At 42.5% G+C, this 22,154-nt stretch overlaps 2 protein-coding genes across 2 annotated transcripts; both read left to right on the top strand.

Annotated features, from left to right (window-relative positions):
• Positions 1-256: 256 nt before the first annotated feature.
• Positions 257-3,212, top strand: LOC136539617 (PLASMODESMATA CALLOSE-BINDING PROTEIN 4-like). The gene is made up of 4 exons (XM_066531575.1): positions 257-528; positions 842-1,081; positions 1,191-1,227; positions 2,441-3,212. Exons 1-4 carry the CDS (start codon positions 462-464, stop codon positions 2,679-2,681), a joined length of 585 nt encoding a protein of 194 aa, XP_066387672.1. The 5' UTR covers positions 257-461; the 3' UTR covers positions 2,682-3,212.
• A 6,136-nt stretch (positions 3,213-9,348) lies between these two features.
• Positions 9,349-20,777, top strand: LOC136529331 (uncharacterized). Its single transcript, XM_066522412.1, has 9 exons — positions 9,349-9,670; positions 14,065-14,167; positions 14,251-14,318; positions 18,618-18,677; positions 18,777-18,935; positions 19,032-19,178; positions 19,741-19,955; positions 20,056-20,164; positions 20,248-20,777. Exons 1-9 carry the CDS (start codon positions 9,509-9,511, stop codon positions 20,326-20,328), a joined length of 1,104 nt encoding a protein of 367 aa, XP_066378509.1. The 5' UTR covers positions 9,349-9,508; the 3' UTR covers positions 20,329-20,777.
• The last annotated feature ends 1,377 nt before the right edge of the window (positions 20,778-22,154 follow it).

Raw genomic sequence — 22,154 nt, forward strand, 5'->3', positions numbered from 1 at the left:
CCTGTTTAGATTTAAAAAATTTTACGCAGTATCCGTCACATCGAATCTTGCGGCACATGCATGGAGTACTAAATGTAGACGAAAAAAAACTAATTGCACGATTGGGTGAGAAATCGCGAGACGAAACTTTTGAACCTAATTAGTCCATAATTAGATACTAATTACTAAATACAAACGAAAGTTCTACGGTGGCCAAAATCAAAAAAAAAAAAAATTGGATCTAGACGGGGCCTAACTCACGCTGCATGGTAATTGAACTCGCTGGCTCGCAGGCACGCCGCGTCATATATTCCAGCTAGGATCTGAAAGGAGCTCGCCACCAGCTCTCGTCCTTCCTTCTCTCGACCTCTCTTTCGCCTCCGGTACGGTGAGGTTGGAGCTCCAACCGCAATCCGAAGCTCGTGTCCGTTTCTAGCTCTGCTTCTGCTTCTGCTAAATCTCCGGTGGGCTCTGCTACTGCGATGGAGGCGTCGTCGTTGGCGCTCGTGGCCGCGGTGCTCCTCCTCTCCTCCACGCTTGCTGCGTCAGGTAACATAATAACACGCCGCCGCCGTCGTTCTTTAATTAGTTCCTCTCTTCCTTTGTTTGTCCTTTTTCAATTTTCGGAGGGTGCACGCTTGCTTTTCTTGTTGAATTGTAGTTTTGGCGTGAGAAATTAAGAATCCTTGGAGCTTTTGCAGCCTTTTTCTTGTTTCCGTTTTTTCGCAGAAGAACAACATACTAGGCTGTGCAAGCTTTCCTCTTGTGTATCGAAATTGAATAGAGAATTCGTCCATCCCTGATATACTGGTATGATTGTTGGTGCTGTGTGGTGTGGGGGCAACAACGGCGGCGGCGGCAGATTTCTGCGTGTGCCGTTCGGACCAGCCGACGGCGGTGCTGCAGAAGGCGATCGACTTCGCGTGCGGTCCGCAGGGCGGCGCCGACTGCACGGCCATCCTGCAGGGCGGCGGGTGCTACAACCCCAACACCATCGCGGCGCACTGCTCCTGGGCCGCCAACAGCTACTACCAGAACAACAAGGCCAGGGGCGCCACCTGCGACTTCGGCGGCGCAGCCACCGTCTCCACCACCGACCCCAGTACAAGCCGCCTCTCCTGCTACATCATCTTTAATTCTTAATGGCACTGAGCCAGTGACAGCAGCACATCTTATTCTGAAACACATTGCTTTGCCCATGCTTGCTGCAGGTTTCTCCGGCTGCACTTTCGCTTCCAGTGCCACCAGGTAACATGTTCCTACTCTGCTGCGCTTCGTCTTTGGAGAATCTTTGTTATTTAATAAACATATAAACTGCGCTTATTATTGCCGCTGCCGCATAATATGGTAGTCAAACTACAGTAGGAGTATATTGAACCTCTACGCAAATCCCAAAACCAGTCAGCCAATCAGGGCGTGAGCGTCCAACTCCAACGCCTTTCAACTCTTAATCATGCACCGCCCACCGACACTAGCTAGCATCGCTAGTACGGAGTACTAGTATATTAGGAGGAGTACTCTATTAGTGTTCGTTTACACAATTCTATTATTGACGTGCATCGAGTTGATGCCATTGCAGAGCTAGAAACGAAGCTTCCGGAGATTTAGCAAGTTCCCCGTTTCACTTTCACCCCAGAGCCAGAAGCTTATAAACAAAATGCTATTTGTTTTTGTTTGTTCGTTGCAACCGACATATGTGACGTGCATGTATACCACACTCTCTGTTACCTTAGGCTTCAAATCGAAGCCTCTTCTCAGTGCTCGCAGTCTCTGTCTCTCCCTCTCCCAACCGATTTGAGATGGAGCACACGCTTTGGCTTTTTCCCACACCAAGTAACAGGAACGTGTTTTACTTACATCCAGCCAGCCAGAATGCCAGATCCTCCTGCTTGTCTGAAATGCACATGCACATTCTTGGCCTTTCCGGTGGCTCAACACCTCTGCCCTGCTCTGTTCTGCTGTCATGCACGCCCGCGCGCACTGACTGAAAAGGTTGATTGCACAGCAGTGTCCTATCCTAACCAAAAGCTGTCGATCGACAGCCTTTCTTGCATGCTAAAATGCTCACATGTGCTGTGCGTCGTCATAATCATCATATGTAGTAGTATAAAAATAATGTAGGAGTACGTAGCAGACAAAAGTAGGGATTAGTTAGTTTTACACACAGACTGACGAAAAAGCTCATTCTGCAGCTTCCATTCCACTGATATGCTCCTTATCATGAAAGAGAAGAGGTTAAACCAGACTATGACAGTTGCACTGGCTCCTTCTCTAAATATATAGCAGTACCTTCATTGGAGTTTGTTTGACGATTTCTTTCCTGAAACCATGAATGCATACTGGATTATTGCATTACTGGATTTCTTTCCTGAGTACGGGTGCAGTGCAATGCGCAAGTCCATGGCGACAAAATAAACTGAATTTCTGTCAATAATAATGTGCTGATGATGATTGCGTGCAGCGCTGGCGCTGGGACCGGGACGGCGGGCAACACGACCGCGGGCGGCGCGACGACGGGCACGGGCACGGGCACCTTCAGCCCGGGCGTGGGCACCGGCGGCTTCAACGGCACCGGGATGGGCGGCGGCACCCTGGGACCCACGGGCACCCTGGACGCCGCCGCGCCCGGCCTGCTCCCCGGCGCTGCCTCCCTCGCCGCCGCCGCCGTCCTCTCCTTGCTAGCCCTGCAGCTGCACCATTAATTAGCTCCCCCTCCACCTCCTGTGTTTCGTCGTTTTCATCAGTACCATACTTCTCTGAACATGAGCCAGCCAGCTACTGAAGAATGCGATCGAATTGGTTGGCTCCAGTTTCATTTCACCTCACTCCACTACTACCGCCGCTAGTAGTGGCAACGGTGGTTGGGGGCGGCGTATTCTTTTTGGTGCCCTTTTGATGCATGGATCCTAGCTACACTACAGGCTGGTGTATGGTTTCATTTGGTGGTAGGATGGCTGTCTCTTTCCTACGAGCACCATTGTCTCTCTTGTACTTGTACCTCCCTTCTTTTCTTGTTTTATTTACAAGAGTTGTCGCTAGCCCTTTGTCTTTAATTAACCTCCTTGTGTCTGTTTATTATTTGCTTGTAATTAAGTCTAGAGCAAACAGGAAACCGGTGGTTTCCATTCAAGATTAGCTGGAGCGAGCACGCGTGTATATGTAATGTCTGTTTATTATTTGCTTGTAGTTAAGTCTAGAGCAAACAGGAACCGGTGGTTTTCATTCAAAGATTAGCTGGAGCGAGCACGCGTGTATATGTAATGTCTGGACGATCTTAGAGGTCTGTCTATTCTATCGTGAAGCTCTTTATCCTCTGCAGCCTGCAGCTGCTGCTGGTGGTTTCTTGTCTCGCAGAGAATCTTGCGGCGCTCCCAATTTGGTGTCGACCTGCATGTGGCCATGTGGATTCGCCCACTTAACACGTTCTTTGATGATTGCTTGTTTTCTATTTGTCCCCCACGTTCAGTCTTACAGTAAGTACATAACATGGTGGCTGATTTATCTGAAAATCAATCAGCACGAAGCTTCATGTTTGGATGCAAATGGAATTATATATTCGGTTGGCAACTCTTGGTGAATTCCATGAAGTAGCAGGCTAGCAGCATCAGAGTTTTCTTTTTCAGAAGTAAAAAAAAAAACAACCGGGTGACCTCTTTTTCCCAAAAGCAATCATGGACATTCTCAAAAAAAAATCATGAACCCAAAAGCACAAGGTAGTATATATATGGTGGGTCCTAGTAGTTCTAGGCTAGACATTACATCGTCTAGCAATCCGGAAATCTATGATAGTGGGCGCCGCAATGTGTGAAGTGAATATATGCGGCAAATCAGAGCGCCATGCGAGCACATACGCTGAAACGCTTTGCAGCGTGTGGATTCTATGATCCTTTTCATGCAGAGTATCGAATTCTTCCCCATCTTCAGTTTGCCTTTTTGTCTTTGTGCATATGTGGTGGGCAGGAATTCGGTTGGTGGGAATCGCCAATCAACACCTAAAAAAACATCATGCATGCTAGGATATTTTTCTACTTTCTAAAAGCTGTGAAAACTGAAAAGGAATACGACCCCTTATTACATGCACAAAGGTTGGCAATGTGCTTGCACATATAAAAGAAGATTACAAGTCAAAAGTGTCATATTGGAGATTGTGTGTCGATGTCTTAAAAGAGTTACATTAGAGCATTTCCAAGAGTACCCTAAAATTTGTTTCCAAAACATAGTGTTTTGTCAACTCTCAAAGAAGTATAGGGAGGGAAAAAAGAGGCTATCTCTAAGAGTACCCTATATTTGACTTTCAAAATATCAAAATTGTGGTTCCATACACTTTTTATATCAGTACTTTTTTTCCATCGGCATTTTATTTTGTCAGCACTTTTACATTCAGTACATGAGCAGGCCATCATCCGGCAACCAGCAGGCAAGCAGGCAGCAGCAGCCGGCCATCAGTATCATCTAGTAGTAGTACCAGCAGGCCAGCAGGCAGCAGTAGGCAAGCAGGCAAGTTGCTGCCTGCCGGCCCTCAACACAAGCTTGAAGGAACGAAAATCACAGAACACAGAATCGAAAGAGGTGCAATCCGGTTCATGAAACATCGACCCTAGGGTCGACTCGAACCTATCGTTACTCAAACTCGACGCCCGACGGCCGATGACCCCACAGCCACGCTACTCAACGTCTCAACGACCCCGACGTCGCAGGAACATAGAGACGGCGCGACGGGAGGCCAAGACGGCGGAGCGCACTGCGCCTGCGGCCTCCGTGTCCGTGATGCCTAGGCGGAGGCCAGGGAGGAGGACCCGGACGCGTCGATAGTGGGCGGCACCGACGCGAGGCGGCGTAGCGGGGAGGCAGGCGAGGGCGCGTCGGTGGGGCTGTCGCGGAGAAAATCACGATATTCATCGAGACGGCGTCGGGGAGGCAGGCGAGGGCGCGTCTGATGCGCACGAGTAGCCCGCGCATATTTTTACGCACGATGCCGGCCTGTTTGTCAATCCCTAACAGATGGGGAAGGGATATATGATACTCTTGGAGATGAGTTTTTCTCTCTCTTTTCCAAAAAAACATGGATAGCAAAGAGATATGTGGTACTCTTGGAGATGCTCTTAGCAAATAAATTAGAAGAAGCACATACTATGTAACTACTAAATAATCTCCTACAACTAAAAAGAATAAAGTGTGGATATTTTTTGGTGCGACATTTATTTTGGTTCGTCCGTCTGCCCACGCCTGCGATCCCACGACATCTCCCGTATGTTGCGTCCTTTGGTGCGATTCTCCTTGATTGAATATTGTCTGTCATGTTATAGAGAAATCACGGTAAAATAGGAATTAGAAAATTATTGTGCTATCCATATACACATTGCATGTTTGCATGCACCAGCATACATGGCAACGAGCAAAAAAAAGAGAATTAACACAGAAAGAAAGAGAATTAAGATAAAAGAAACATCTTTACATTTCTGATAACCTTATCAAATCTGCCTACATTTAATTGCTTCCTCTCTTTGCATTTGCAAAATAGATAATTTTTTTCTCCTTTTATTTGATTTCACGTTCACGTGTTCCAATCGCCCCTCGCTTGCTGTTTCTTGCTGAAATTGTCCCTTGGGTCTGTTCATTTTGAATCCTTTTTCCATATTCTAATTAAACTACAAAATTTTGAATTAGAATGCGAGGTAAGACATGCAAATAGATATTTCAAAACTACCTGTAGAATCCAAAGAACTTAATAAATAAGTCCTTCTGTAGGCAATGCAAATTCTCTCTAATCTTTCATTTGGTGTAGTTAGTGTTATCATAGTACCCGCATGTATTCATAGAAAATAAATCATGGACAAAACGTGGACATTTTTTTGTGCGACATTCCAATATAGGTCCATCGTCCTGTCAATATTCTTGAGGCAGATCACATAAAGGATGAGAGTCCCTCTATGAGATTTCTCACAAGAGACTCAAACTTATATCTGATCATGGTAATATTAAATTGCTTTGTATCAAAAGCATCGACAATAATAAACGGGGACATAGGTTTTAGTATGCATAGTGGAGGAAAACTCAACATTGACCTTATCAGCAGCTTTTCTGAGCCTTTGCAGTGCTAACTTATCCTTACTCAGATAGTCAAGAAGTGCACCATAAAATTATGCACCACTAAGAAAAGTGTCACCATTGGTTGCATTGACTTAAAAATATGTCGAAATTAAGAATTACAACATCTAATTCAATATCTTGGAACTAGACTACTCAAGTGGATACCTTATTCTACAATATATGTCTGTGTGGAATAGTCCTAAAGCCACACATATTTATACGGTGAGTATAACATACTTTGTTTTAAAATTTTATGAGACATTTTTTAAGACACACAGTATTATCCATGTGACATGTACTAATATTTATATATATACTCGAACCTGTGTGTACATGATTATATGGAGATGCAGCGGAACTTATTCATGGATTTATTGGCGCATGAAAGAAATGGATATCGGAGAATTCTTTCTGCCGATATAAAATATTATCTTAGTCCATATCACGAAAAAGTTTATACAGTAGAGTTTGTGAGCCTGCGACGCCGCGCTCTCCGTGACTGTGTTAATTTCACGAACTTTGCTTTTTAAATTAAATGTCACTTTAACGTCGGTATTTAATTTAACAATATTGTTATCTTATCATGCGATCCGTGTGTTTTTAGTACAAAAGATTTAGTTGTTCCATAGTAACGAACGAACACGCTACCTGCTCAAAGAAAGAAATACGGTCCTTAGGTGATGCATGGCAGTCGCACCAAAAAATGGAGTACTCAACTAAACAAGAGCATTTCTTTTCCGTTCCGAATCAACTAAACAAGACCACGAAACAATACTAGGCGCAAACACAAATGTTACTGCTTGCAACGCCGGAGCAGCAGGTGCAGTGTAGTGCGTGTGTGGATGGAAATAGATGTATGGAAATCCAAATGTCGGTTCGTGACCTCAACTGTGAGCAGTGGTAGAAGACAGAGGACGAGGACGAGAGGACGAGAGGACGAGAGGCTCTAGGATTCACGCCAAATCGGAATCAAATAGGATCAGTCCGGAACTCCAGATTGCGACGCAAGCGCAACCCAAACAGACCGACACAGGCTAGATGAGAGGAGATGGTGACCGAGCCGACCACGCAAAGTCCCAAACAAAACGCACACGCACGGTTTTTTTTTTCTTCTCGAGAAGCATGCAACAGCAACGCAGCATATATGGAATTATGGCTGGCCCTTTTCTCGTCCTGCGCTGAGCAATATGGAGTACATTTACTTAAGGAATCATGGTTTTAATAGTTAGTTAGAGAAATATGCCCCGTTCGCTGGTCTGAAACTTGGCTGAAACTGGCTGAAAAACACTGTTCCGGCTGAATTGTTGTGAGAGAAAAACACTGTTCCGGCTGAAAAAAGAAGCCGAATAAGCCATTTTTAAGACGAGCGAACGAGGCCATAATGAGCTCTAAGCCTTTTTCTTCGTCTATATAGCGTCATTTATAGACTACTAGACGCGACTCAGAATGAGAGGAGATTGTTCTCGGAGAAAGGAAAGCCAGAAGAATAGGTTTGGAGGCCGCGCCCATGCATGGATGTTATCAGGCCCAAACAAGCCCACCAACAATAGCATTGAGGAATGCTTCTATTTTTGAACCCTACTAGAGAACCGCCGATCATTGCTGAATACGTGAACGTTGTCGGATCATAGCTTGAACCGACAGTAATAGCTATTTTGTCAAAAACAAAAAAAAATCATAACCTTTTCATATAAGATCAGAATAGAATAAACTTTATATTAAAGCTGTAAAGTTTAAAGAGATCTAAAACTTTGAAGGTGATGCTTTTTTATTTGAGACAGTTTATAGGTCCAAATATCCGATATAAGTTTTCGGATAAGAGATTTGATATGATTAACAGTGTTGAATGAGAAAGTCAAAATCAACTTTGCATAAGCAGAAGAGTCTTGGATACTAGAGAATCAACCTACAAAGACAACATTGTCATTGTCATTAAGACGTTGGAGCAAATCTTACGATAAATCATCGTTTCGTTAAATAGCTAGTCTTGTATGATGTAATGTGGTAGAAGATTTGGGAAATTAAAATGATAGGAAGCCCAATGCGTACAGAATCCACGACTATACATACCGTCGATATGAACTGTTGCCATCAGACCCCCTGGAGGCATTAATGGCTTCAATAGGAAATGTCTTCTGAGATCTGGTGGAGCAATTCATTTGCCTCTTCGTTACATATATCTGTGCTTTGGTGTGGTTTATTGTACTGTGTTGCAATTAGCTCGTGTTGTGAGCGGATTATTTACGAATAGAGTTTTTTTTTTTTGAAACTTTTTTACGAATAGAGTTTATCGTAGTTACTTGTTGTAGTAGTTTTTTCGTTGAAAACCTCCCTAGAACCATTGCTTGCATGCTCAGTCTAGACCATAATTGGCAGTCACGTGCTCTATCCCTTAAAGAAAAAAAGACATTTATAAGTGTCAAATCTTTGAACAATACATACTTTTCTCTTTCTCTTTATTCCTTGCTTGGATTTGCCTCTACCTCCACAGGGACACCAAAAAAGCCTACATTGTCGCCGCATCATGTATTAATCAACCTCATCAAAATTGTTGGACTTGCACCACCTATTAGTTAATCTCACCAAAATCATTCCATGCGAAAATATGCACAAGTCATGTTCGGCAATTTTTTTTATGTATACATGGAATAAATAAATATACTTTGTCACCAAATTTTTGTATATTTCTTCTGGCCCCAGATTAATGAACTTTTAAAGTTTTCTTAAGTTAAGTTCTTTTAAATTTGACAGAATTTATAGTATAGACATAAATATTATGACATCAAATAAAATCACTATGAGAATACATATCATGATGCATTTAATGATAAAAGCTTGATATCATAACTATTAACCTTATTTTATATAAATTTGATCAACCTTAAAAGATTTAGACAACTCTCAAAGTAGATCGAGAGAGGCTGCTAGCAAGAGCTGTCCTTTCCAGGAAGGGCCCGAGGCGGCCCATACATATTTTTAAAAACAAAAGAAAAAAAAGGGAAAATGAAGGGGTATTTGGTTTTCTAAACTAAAATTTAGTACCTGTTACATCGAATGTTTGAATATATGCATGAAGTATTAATTATAGATTAATTACAAAACGAATTGTATAGATTAAAACTAATTTATAAGACGAATCTATTAAGTTTAATTAGGCTCATGTTTAGTCTCTCTAACTAATGTCTAAATATCCGACGTAACATCTACCAGATTTTATTCATTGCATCAAAGACCCCAGCACCCGAGAAGGTTCAGATAATCAGATTTGAGAGACTTGACTTGACCCAAACCCAACTGTCCGCGCACACCCAGCCTTCGCTCGTGGCTTCGTCCTCCTCGCCGCGCCCACCACCCCGTCGCCCGCACCACTTGCCAAGGCGTCAAGCCCTGACCGACCTCGCCTAGGGGTTCCGGTGGACCCCCGCCCACCCTCCTCGCGATGTCCGACGTCACCTCCGACTCGGCGCAGAGCCGCCGCTCGCCGCCGCCGCCGTCGATGCGGCGCTTCCAGCAGCAGCCGAGCGGGCGCCAGCCGCCCCCGCCCGGCGCCGACCCCTTCGCCTTCGGCGTCGTCGCCTCCATCGGCATCTGCGTCGTCCTGGTGAGTCGTGGCCGTTTGACCTCTCCTACCTCGCTAATCTCGCTGATTTCCACTTGTGATCATTTCCCCCCGATCGCGAGTAGGTAGATGCTCAGCCGCGCGGGCGCGCCTCATTGGCTGGTCCTGGACTCGATCGGTGGGGAACTACTGGGTACTGTGGCGTGGATTCGCGTTATCCTGCTGTGGGGCTCGGGGTTAATGGTAGGGCGTTGCTTGTTTTGGGGTTTAGGTTTGATGCATTTTGGATGCCGGTGCCGATCTGGTGAGTGCCTGCTCTTGCTAACGTATATGTGGTTATTACATTCTGCTTAAGTGATGCCGCATGATTGAATTGATTGGGGGAGTTGTGCAGGTGATATGAGCAGATTATATCAGTTATCCATTATATTTGCTGAAAATGAGTAGATGTTTCTGCCTTTTGCCACATTTGTTAGGGGCAATGTGCCTTCTGATACTGCTTGCTGTTGCTGCTCCTAATACCTACATGTTTACCACCAACCAACACACTTCAGGTCCAAATGGGATCTATTTGGTCCTGTTGGGGGAATTTTATATAATAGTTTGGAACTATTGATTCTGTGACCCAATTCATCATTTTCATCTTATATTTCTATATTTTCTCACATAGTCTTGTACTCTTATTTGCTGTGTTCATCCTACTCCTCCGTGTGATGTTACTTGTACAGTTTTATGTTTGACGACAATTGAAGCATCACCTTAGGACTAAACTATGTCCCAAGCAAAGAAAAAAAATTGTACTACATGATGGTAGTTTGTTGCCTCTTGGGGTTCAAGTTTGGTGCCTTGGGGCTGGAATTGTTGATTCTACTAGAGCAGTCCAAACTCCCAACCGAAACTATGAGATTGTTTCTATACTTGTTAAATCATGTAGACATTACACATAGAAACCATATTCCCAGGATAGTTTCTTCAAAATATTTTTTGTCCAATCATGTGTCTTCTCTCTCCATCATCTACCTATCACATCTCTTCAAATCTTGGTTCCTGTGTAGACATAGCTTTCTTTAATTCCAATGCCACATCACCATTTTGCTTAATTGGCACCTAATTAATGAACATAGAAACCATCCCTGTTTCTGGGTTGGGAGTTGCCTTCAATGATGAGATTGTGTATGCATGAATTGATTATATTGTTCAATCATTGAGCAAGTCTCGATAATGCATTACATTTGCCAAAATGAGTCAATTTATGTGCCTTTAAGTTTCCATATTTGTTTAGTGGGCTGTGTTTGTAGATATTGCTGATTGCTTTCTATCCGAATCAAACATGTCAGAAGGTATCTGTCTTGAGTTAATGCTGCAATAACTTTTTAGTTCTAAGTATCTATCACTCCTTTGGGCCCTTCCTTTTATGTTTTTATACAATGGCTGTAAGTATTGACTGTATGGGTCTTTATCAAGTTTCTATTTCATGTTATGTGGTATTGTTTCTATCGCTCTCTTCGCATCAGCATCAGCAGGGTACTAGATCTGAAGAGGAAACATCTTAGTACTTTAGAATGCTTCCTAGTTGGTTTGTAACTTTGTATCCCCAGTTTCTCACAAGTGACTAAATAATGAAATTACCTTCTGAATCATCCTACTTTTTAATTTTCAAATAGTTCTCTGGATTACATATACATCTACCTGTTTTCAATGTGAAATATATTTTAGTGGTACTACCGTACTAGGTGATAGCTTATGCAAAACCCTCTTCTGAGGCTATGGGGTGAACTTGGCAAGGAACATTTAAATACTACTGTTGCAAATTCAGGTTTAGTTTATCCAAGATGTAGACATGCTTTGAATTTGATGCCCTGCCTTGGTTAAACAACAATCTGTACCAAAATTTAATCAATTTTGACTCATATAGAATGCAAAAGGTCAACATACATCATTTTGCCATCTAGTTAAATACTGTTGGCCAGACTTTCTAGTAAAATAGTTGGAATTTTGCAAGAATAAGTTACACTATCCTGATAGTTTGGACAAAGGATACATCAGTGACTCTGCAAGGTCCTTTATATCCTTTAAAATTTATTATACAAGATGGCTGCATGTGCTTGTATGCAGGATCCACACTATTAAAAAATTGTTAAAAGCTAGGTAGTTTCTGCTAAGTAAGAAAACTCATCAACAACAACAACAACAACAACAACAACAAAGCCTTTAAGTCCCAAACAAGTTGGGGTAGGCTAGAGTTGAAACCCAACAGAAGCAATCAAAGTTCAGGCACGTGAATAGCTGTCTTCCAAGCACTCCTATCTAAGGCTAAGTCTTTGGGTATATTCCATCCTTTCAAGTCTCTTTTTATTGCCTCTACCCAAGTCAACTTCGGTCTTCCTCTACCTCTCTTCACGTTACTATCCTGACTTAGGATTCCACTACGCACCGGTGCATCTGGAGGTCTCCGTTGCACATGTCCAAACCATCTCAACCGGTGTTGGACAAGCTTTTCTTCAATTGGCGCTACCCCTAATCTCTCACGTATATCATCGTTCCGAACTCGATCCCTTCTTGTATGACCGCAAATCCAACGCAACATACGCATTTCCGCGACACTTAGCTGTTGAATATGTCGTCTTTTCGTAGGCCAACATTCTGCACCATACAACATAGCAGGTTTAATCGCCGTCCTATAAAACTTGCCTTTTAGCTTCTGTGGTACCCTTTTGTCACATAGGACACCAGACGCTTGCCGCCACTTCATCCACCCTGCTTTGATTCTATGGCTAACATCTTCATCAATATCCCCGTCCCTCTGTAGCATTGATCCTAAATATCGAAAGATATCCTTCCTAGGCACTACTTGACCTTCCAAACTAACATCTTCCTCCTCCCGAGTAGTAGTGCCGAAGTCACATCTCATATACTCAGTTTTAGTTCTACTAAGTCTAAAACCTTTGGACTCCAAAGTCTCCCGCCATAACTCCAGTTTCTGATTCACTCCTGTCCGGCTTTCATCAACTAGCACTACATCGTCCGCGAAAAGGATACACCAAGGGATGTCCCCTTGTATGTCCCTTGTGACCTCATCCATCACTAAAGCAAACAAATAAGGGCTCAAAGCTGACCCTTGATGTAGTCCTATCCTAATCGGGAAGTAAGAAAACTCATCAAGTTTAAAAAAAGGTTCAACAATGTACACAGTGAAGCATGGCCTAGTTATGTGCTTTGTTTATTTTTGAACGGAGGCATGTGAAGCGAGTGAAGTAACAAAGTTGTGATTGAGTATTAATGTTGCGGAGAATTTTATTATGTTTTAGGACAATTTTTCACATCAATTTGAAACCACCACCATCCTGCGAAGGCACTAGGCACTGAGGGGAAAAGATAGTTCCAATTGGCACCCCTTTTACTGTAGTTTGTAAAACAGCCATTACACCCTCCGACCGTTGCAAGATCTGTAACCAAGTTCCTGGGACTCGAGATCAGCTCATCTTCCATTGTGATATCGCGCATCAATTCTGGGGTTCCATTGGCATGGACAGCGTACACTGCCAATGAGCGAGCTCTGGAGATTGTCCAAGACCACTGCAAGTCCGCAAGTCCACTACAACAAGTTCTTACTCCTTTGCTGCTGGAAACACAGATAGACAATCATCTTCAAGGAAGGAGCAACCATCCCTGGCAAGACTCAAGTCAGCATGAAAGGAGGATGTGTATCTCTGGCAACACTAGCTACCGCACAAAAGAGATGTATTTCAGTGATGCTTTGTTTGGTGCAACACATTGGGCCTGTTTGTTTACTACTCAGCTTGTATGATCCAGCCTGTATAAGCTCAAGTTGTCAAAAAACACCCCAACTTATAAGCCAGTTTATATAATTCTATAAGCTGCATCAGACCACCTTATTTCAACCTTTTCATTCCGCTGGGTTTGCGCGGGCGGGGGGGGGGGGGGGGGGGGGGGGGGGGGGGGGGGGGGGGCATACACACACATGCTTTCGATCCTTCAAAAGAAAAAAAAAACATCACCCAAATATCTGTTAGTCTTATTAAACAATATCAAATGATGTATTAATTGTGATATATTTTGGGGCTTAATTTATTAAAAGGTCATTGCTATTCTAAATAAAGTTTACAAGTGTCAGTTGATATTAACAATCAAGGTAGGCAGTCCAATTTTGGTCTTTTACCACGCTTCACATAGGCATAGTCTACTCCTGGTTAACTTTTATTTGAGTATGCTATTTCTTTTTGTTTTTTTATGGGTGGTTATTTTAATCCAGTGACTGGCATAATTAAGGTAGTACTCGAAATTAAAAAGGCAGAAGTGTACAGTGGATATGTTTTCCCCCCTTTCTTTCTGTAATTGAGGCAAAGCAGTACGATTGTACAAGCATATTGTTAACCCCTTTGGTATTGAATACCTTGTGCACTGGTAATATGTAGATTTCACTCTCAGTCCCATCAAGTGTTCTACATCAAGTTCCTGAAGGACATGTTGGGGTATACTGGAGAGGAGGTGCTCTTCTTAAGACAATCACTCCTCCAGGTACATTTTTTTTTGGTAATGTCCTTCTCTCTTTTAATTTTATTTTCGTGCATCTTAATTAATTTTTTTTCATGTGCTTCTAGGGTTTCATCTGAAGCTCCCTTTGATCACCCAGTATGAGCCAATACAGGTTACACTTCAAACAGACCAGGCGAGTGAGAATGTTCTCTTTGCCCTTTGGCTTATGATCCTATGTTTCCACTGAAACCACAGTTTAGTTCACCTGCAAACTGCGGCTGCTTGTTTACCTCATATGGTCATACCAAAATCTGCATCTTCTTGTTTTGATCGCACCTTACTTGATTTTCCTAGCTGCAAACTGAAAGCTTACTGTATTTTTATTTAAGATGAGTTTATGATAGATATAAATTAGTCCACTCAGCGTGCTAAACATGACTTTTTGGTAGACGTATTTATGCTTTTCATTATGTGATGTGGAATTTTAGAGGCCTAACCTTTCGGTGAGATGAGATGCCTTCCAATTGTGAGGGTGACTGACACGTTCCAGGCTACTGACCAAGAGGTTCCAATAGCCCAGCAACCGCTGAACCAACCCTTGAGATGTTATTAGCCTTGCCAAAACCAAGCTGACCTGACCACTAGGGTCTGTTCCTGCAAGAAATGGAAGAAAACCAGCAAGAACAAGGTGCAAGCAATCTGAAATTGCAAGTATGTAGTGAAATATTAAGATGGGGCTTTGAGTAGAAGTTGGTCTCTTGGTCTAACCAACACAAGAGACAACACAAGCAGTAGTTTCCAAAGGAACTGAACTAAAACAAAACCCAACTCTTACATATGGAGGTACCCCTCCTTTTATAGCCAAAATGGCTGCTGCTGCAGTGCATGCTACTACAATGTACTGGCAACAACTAATTCTATTACTACTGTTAATATGGAGGCTGTTCCATGAATCTGGACAGCTAACAAGTAACAAACAAATAGTTTAGCCTACTATACTCTAGCTGGCTGCAAGTGGTGACGGCCTGTGGACAGCCACAAATACAGCACAAAATATTAGCTCAAATATCTTTATCTTCAACACCAAGGTTCCTGATTAGGAGCACATTTCGATCTCGTGTAAAATTTGTGAATTGCTGGCCTAGCTTCAGGTGGTGGAATGGATGGTACTATAGCTGTAGGTGGTGTGGTTGTATCTGTAGAAGTGATGTCCTCATCATTATCCCCTTCTTGGAATGGAGTTGTCCTCGATTCAAGTTCATCTTCATTTCCCTTGTATGGCTTTAAATCTGAAACATTAAAGGTGGGACTAGCCCCAAAATCTATAGGCAGATCTAGTTTATAAGCATTATCATTTATCCTCTCTAGTATACGAAAAGGACCATCAGCTCTAGGCATTAACTTTGATTTTCTTAAGTTTGGGAACCTATCCTTTCGTAAATGTAGCCAAACTAGATCTCCAGGTTCAAATGTGATTTTCTTTCTACCTTGACTACCTGTAATTTTATACTTTTCATTCATGTTTTCTATGTTTGTTTTAGTAATTTCATGCATTTTCAAGATCAAATCAGAACGTTCTTTAGCATCAAAGTTTACCTTCTCTGAAGACGGTAGAGCAATTGGTTCACGAGGCATAAAACCATAAACAACTTGAAAAGGACACATCTTGGTCGTAGAATGTACTGAAGGATTATAAGCAAATTCTACGTGAGGCAAACATTGCTCTCACATTTTCAAATTCTTCTTTAGAATAGCTCTAAGCATGTTTGGGGATGACATATTGACATGATGTAGAAAATAGTAACTTTGTCCCCAATTTAGCCCAAAGTGTCCTCCAGAAATGACTCAGTTTTTGTATCACGATCAGAGACTATTGTATTAGGGACTCCATGTAAGCGAATTATTTCCTTAAAAAATAAATCAGACAAGGTATGAAGTGTGTCATTTTAGAGAACCTATCCACGACAACAAAAATGCTATCCCTCCCCTTCTTTGTCCTAGGCAGTCCTAGAACAAAATCCATCGAGATATCCTCCCAAGGAGCACTAGGAATAGGTAGAGGCAGGTATAAACCATGTGGGTTAAGATGTGACTTAGCTTTTTGACAAGTGGTGCAACGTGCCACATAGCGCTCGACATCACGTCTCATCTTTGCCCAATAGAAATGGCCGCTTAGCACATCTTCTGTCTTCTTCACACCAAAATGTCACATTAGTCCACCTCCATGGGCCTCCTGTAACAGCAAAAGACGGATAGAGCTAGCTGGAATGCATAGCTTGTTAGCACGAAATATAAGTCCATCACTCACAATGTACTTATTCCAGCCCTTTCCTTGCTTGCAGCAGCAGCAGCAACAACATAGCCTTTCAGTCCCAAGCAGGTTGGGGTAGGCTAGAGTTGAAACCCACTAAGAGCCCTAAGTCATGGTTCAGACACTTCAATAGCTGTTTTCCAAGCACTCCTATTCAAACATAAATCTCTAGGTATATCCAAAGCTTTCAAATATCTTTTTATTGCCTCTCCCATGTTAATTTCGGTCTTCCTCTATCTTTTCTCATATTGCTAGCTTGGCTTAGGACTCCACAATGCACTGGTGCTTTTGGAGATCTCCTTTGGACATGGTCAAACCACCTCAACCGATGTTGGACAAGCTTTTCTTCAATTGTTGCTACCTCTAGGCGATCACGTATATCATCGTTCCGAACTCGGTCCATTTTTGTGTGACCACAAATCCATCATAACACATTTCTGCAACACTCAGTTGTTGAACATGTCGAATTTTTGTAGGCCAATATTCTGCTTCATACAACATAGCCGGTCTAATCGCCGTTCTATAAAACTTGCCTTTTAGTTTTTGTGGTACCCTCTTGTCACAGAGAACAGAACCTTGTCGCCACTTGATCCACCCTGCTTTGATTCTATGGCTAACGTCCGTATCAATATCTTCATCCCTCTGTAGCATTGATCCCAGATACCGAAAGGTATCATTCTTAGGCACTACTTGACCTTTTAAACTCGATCCACTCTGCTTTGATTCTATGGCTAACGTCCGCATCAATATCTCCATCCCTCTGTAGCATTGATCCCAGATACCGAAAGGTATCCTTCTTAGGCACTACTTGACCTTCTAAACTCACATCTCCCTCCTCCTATGCAGCTCTGCCAAAATCGCATCTCATGTATTCGGTTTTAGTTCTGCTCAATCTAAAACCTTTAGACTCAAGGGTCTACCGTCATAACTCTAGTTTCCTATTTATTCTCGCCTGACTTTCATCCACTAACACTACATCATCAGCGAACAATATACATCAAGGGGATATCTCATTGTATGTTTCTGGTAACCTCATCCATTACCAAGGCAAAGAAATATGAGCTTAAGGCTGACCCTTGATGAAGTCCAATTTTAATCGGGAAGTAATCTGTGTTACCATCGTTTGTTCGAACACTAGCTTTCGCACTAAGGTTGCCAAAGACAAATTTACTTTTTCTTCGTTCTTTTTCACGATAGATCTCAACTAGAAGCTTTAAGCAAGAACTATGACCAGCAACTTAACATATGACAACGCAACCCAGAGATTCAACAAAGCATAAACTGAAAAGAGACTGCAAACTGGTTTGGATAGGGTGTGGCAAACTCTCTCGGGTTTTTTTTTGGATTATAGATAAAAGAACACTACAACTACTAAAAACTTAGTCTCACCGATTAACCATTGCTCCGATACCAGTTGATGTGGAATTTTAGAGGCCCAACCTTTCGGTGAGATGAGATGCCTTCCAATTGTGAGGGTGACTCACACGTTCCACGCTACTGACCAAGAGGTTCCAATAGCCTAGCAACCGCTGAACCAACCCTTGAGATGTTATCAGCCTAGCCAAAACCAAGCTGACCTGACCACTAGGGTCTGTTCCTGCAAGAAATGGAAGAAAACCAGCAAGAACAAGGTGCAAACAATCTGAAATTGCAAGTATGTAGTGAAATATTAAGATGAGGCTTTGAGTAGAAGTTGGTCTGTTGGTCTAACCGACACAAGAGACAACACAAGCAGTAGTTTCCCAAGGAACTGAACTAAGACAAAACCCAACTCTTACATATAGAGGTACCCCTCCTTTTATAGCCAAAATGGCTGCTGCTACAGTGCATGCTACTACAATGTACTGACAACAGCTAATTCTATTACTACTGTTAATATGAAGGTTGTTCCATGTATCTAGACATGTAACAAGTAACAAACAAATAGTTTAGCCTACTATACTCTAGCTGGCTGCAAGTGGTGACTGCCTGTGGACAGCCACAAATCCAGCACAAACTATCAGCTCAAATATCTTTATCTTCAACACCAAGGTTCCTAATTAGGAGCACATTTCGATCTCTTCTTGTGTAAAATTTGTGAATTGCTGGCCTAGCTTCAGATGGTGGAATGGATGGTACTATAGCTGTAGGTGGTGTGGTTGTATCTGTAGAAGTGATGTCCTCATCATTATGTTAAACCAGGTCAGAGATATTCCTTGTGGAACAAAAGGTGGTGTTATGATCAGCTTTGACAAGATAGAGGTATAGTGCTACTCTTCTTTCTATTACAATTCTATATTTTTTTACGAAGATGACCATCTGCCTGTTTTTGAACTGCTTGATTGACTGTTGTGTGTGCAGGTTGTAAACCGTCTCCGCAAAGAATTTGTGCATGAAACCCTACTCAATTATGGTGTGCACTATGACAAAACATGGATATATGATAAAATTCATCATGAGATTAACCAGTTCTGCAGTGCTCACAGTTTGCAGCAAGTTTACATTGACATGTTCGATCAGGTTAGCTGGTCCTTTTGTGCATGAAACCCTACTCAACTATAGTTGACCTTAAACCCACATTTGTAACACACCTTATCTGTCCTGCAAAAATTACAGATTGATGAAACAATGAAAGAAGCTATTCAAAGAGACTGTACACGCTATGCTCCTGGAATTGAAATCATCAGTGTTCGTGTTACGAAGCCAAATATACCTGGTAGTATCAGAAGAAACTTTGAACTTATGGAGGAGGAGCGTACAAAGGTATGTACTTCGTGTGACCAGATCATATGTTTAAACTGTACCCTTTGAACACAGTATCTTCTAGTGAGTCACAGCATATGCATACATCTAGTGCAATGGTAAGTGATGGCTATTAACTTAATTTAAATGTTGGATAAATTTCTTTAATTCATAATAGGCGTTCCATTTTTCATGATTAACTGAAATGTAGGAGTTGCATAGTTGAAGTTTGCAAGCTTTAGAAGGTGGTTCCTGAACTTCTTAAGGAGCTGACTGCATATATGCCCTAGTAGTACTTCAGTATTAAACTTCCATTCCTTATCTTTTGCTATGGTTTTATTATAAATTTCTGTTCTGTATCCTGTGCCATCATGTTAAAGCTGTGATGTTTAGATCATCCAACACTATGCAAACCATTATATCCATGGACATATTTGTGAGGCTAACTTCATACTTGAAGATAAAATACATAGTTCATATTCATATGCATGAACTCGTGTCGATTTAGTACTTAAAAGAACTCAAAGGTTCATTGTATCTGCTCACGTGTTTTACTTAAATTTATGTATTCTGTACAATGTAGGCACTGATCGCCATCGAGAAGCAAAAGGTAGCGGAGAAGGAGGCAGAAACACAGAAGAAGATGGCACTATCTGAAGCAGAGAAGAACGCACAGGTGAGCAAGATCCTGATGGAGCAAAAGCTGATGGAGAAGGACAGTTCCAAGAGACAGGAGCAGATTGATAACGAAATGTACCTTGCACGAGAGAGAGCACTAGCAGATGCAAACTACTACAGGCATGGATGGCAATACCGTATTCTTTTCAAATCCATTCTGCTCATGCATGCCTCTTGTTTTCTTTTTTCCTACTAACCACATTTGGTTTGGTCTGTCCAGGATCTTGAAGGAAGCAGAGGCTAATAGGCTCAAACTGACACCTGAGTATCTTGAGCTGAGGTTCATTGAATCAATCGTCAATAACTCAAAGATTTTCTTCGGTGAAAAGGTACTGACTCAGACCTGCTATGTGGTGTTTTTTCGGTATGGTTCCTCAAGTCATGGGCTGAGCTGTGAACTGCTACTCTGCAGATTCCTAACATGATCATGGATCAAAGGTTGCTCAAGAATTACCTTGATGCTGTTCCTCGGAAGGACCATTATGAAATGTAGAAGCATGTTCCGTGAGTTGGAAGCAAAAGAACTTTTTTTGCGCGATCCACGCAGTAGATAGGGTTCCCACGGAGCCGTTCAGAGTTATGAGATCTTTGGCTTGTTTTGTGTAAGTAGTAGCGTCAGGGCAACTGGAGCATTCGCACGTGACCGACAGTGCAAATCATGTTGGGTATCTCGTGGTACGCTGGGCTCCAACCCAGGTAGTTTCTTGAAAATGTTCTGGGATATAACTCTGACTGATGCCTGATGGGCAGAACAATCAGGAGCACTGTTTTTTTCTTTTTGAGCAAAAATTAGGAGCATTGTTAGATGCAAAAGTTTTCTCGGTCATAAATGTGCAAGTTTGCTCCCTGACTTAATTATCTCTCTTTTTTGCACACCCCCTGATCGACGGCAAAACATTCGGTGCTTCTACTCATAAAGAATTTTCATGTGCTTTGCGCCTGTCTACGTTTCCTGTCTTAGCCTGCTACACAAGCTTGTAACCACTGAACCGTTTGCTACCTCTGGCTCTGGCTTCCTACGTGGAGTGACCTCTTTGATGGAGTTGAAGCCTTCTTGGAAAATGTTTGACAAAAATATCTTCGGTGATAGTTTTGTAATAATTTATATTAGGTTTGTAAATAGTCAAATTAAAGATCGTGTGATTGACTTAGAGCATCTCCAAGAGCCTTTTTAAAGCTCACTCTTTAAATTATCCTTAAATTATTATTTGGATAGCCATTTATATAAAAAAACGTTTTCTATATCTTTTCACTCTCCAACGCTATTGCTATTCTCCAACAATATGATGTTATGACAATAGAGCTATTTTGTATTTTCACTACTGGTGTTATTAGTTTCATGCATCATGCGAGGAAGGCATGGTCTGAATATGTTAGGCTTTGTTTGGATGCGCATATATTCATCTAAATCTATATGTGTTGATATAGCGCTATTTTACGTCCTAGGTGTAGAATATTCTACACCGCAAGCCAAAACTAACCAGAAAAAAAATATTTAATATTATTGAATTGTGTTCAGTATCACCTATACTACATCCAGGACCATGAAATACTGAACGATACTGAAATGCGACTACTGAACGATACTGTTCGGTATAGCAGTTTAGTGTAGAATAGTGTTCAGCGTGTGTGTATATATATAATGTCCTATCTAGCGCACCGATCCTATCCCCTCGCGTGAAATTTTTATATTTTGGTCCATTTTGAAAATATTTTTTACAAAAAGACCTATGCCAAAACGTTTGCTGAAAATAGACTATTTTTAGGCGTCTTAGAGCATGACGCCAAGGTATGAGGGTCGGTGTCGACTGACACGACGCTGAGGTCTTGCCACGTCACGGACGACCCCAGTCGACGGCGACACGGTGGCTCATGGGGTCCGACACGTCGGCGTTGTGTCAGCCAACGCCACAGGCCCAACCTCGGCGCTGTGGTACTACACGCTGAGCCATTGGCACCATCCGGCGCGTGGCCCAAGCGGCCCACCAACGCTTCGTGGCCCAATAGCTCGGTGCGGGGTCACTTAACGCTGAGCCACCAGACTCGGCGCGGCCTGACTCAACGCCGAGGTCTGGACTCTTGAAGCCGCGCCGCGGCCCCCTTCTTCTTCCTTCCTCCATTCTAAAACCGCCGGCTCTCTGTCTCCCAAATGCCCCCATAGCCCCCACGAAACCCTAGCCCCCAAATACGACCCTAGGTGTCCGGATCTCGTCTCCCGAAGCTTCCTCGGGGTAATGGTCCCTCTCCTCCTTAAATCTATCCGTGTAGATGTGCTTGCATTGTCTCTAATCATGTGGAATCATAGGTGTATGGTGTTTT

This window comes from Miscanthus floridulus, chromosome 2 (genome assembly GCF_019320115.1).
Source record: "Miscanthus floridulus cultivar M001 chromosome 2, ASM1932011v1, whole genome shotgun sequence".
NCBI classification, from domain to species: Eukaryota; Viridiplantae; Streptophyta; class Magnoliopsida; order Poales; family Poaceae; genus Miscanthus; species Miscanthus floridulus.

Bases quoted from the DNA above. Each gene is read 5' to 3' on its own strand.
- LOC136539617 (XM_066531575.1), top strand. From the start codon at position 462: ATGGAGGCGTCGTCGTTGGCGCTCGTGGCCGCGGTGCTCCTCCTCTCC. The intron at 1,082-1,190 runs GTACAAGCCGCC...TGCTTGCTGCAG, and splicing joins CGTCTCCACCACCGACCCCA to GTTTCTCCGGCTGCACTTTC. The intron at 1,228-2,440 runs GTAACATGTTCC...GATTGCGTGCAG, and splicing joins TTCGCTTCCAGTGCCACCAG to CGCTGGCGCTGGGACCGGGA.
- LOC136529331 (XM_066522412.1), top strand. From the start codon at position 9,509: ATGTCCGACGTCACCTCCGACTCGGCGCAGAGCCGCCGCTCGCCGCCG. The intron at 9,671-14,064 runs GTGAGTCGTGGC...GGTAATATGTAG, and splicing joins TCGGCATCTGCGTCGTCCTG to ATTTCACTCTCAGTCCCATC. The intron at 19,179-19,740 runs GTATGTACTTCG...TGTACAATGTAG, and splicing joins TGGAGGAGGAGCGTACAAAG to GCACTGATCGCCATCGAGAA.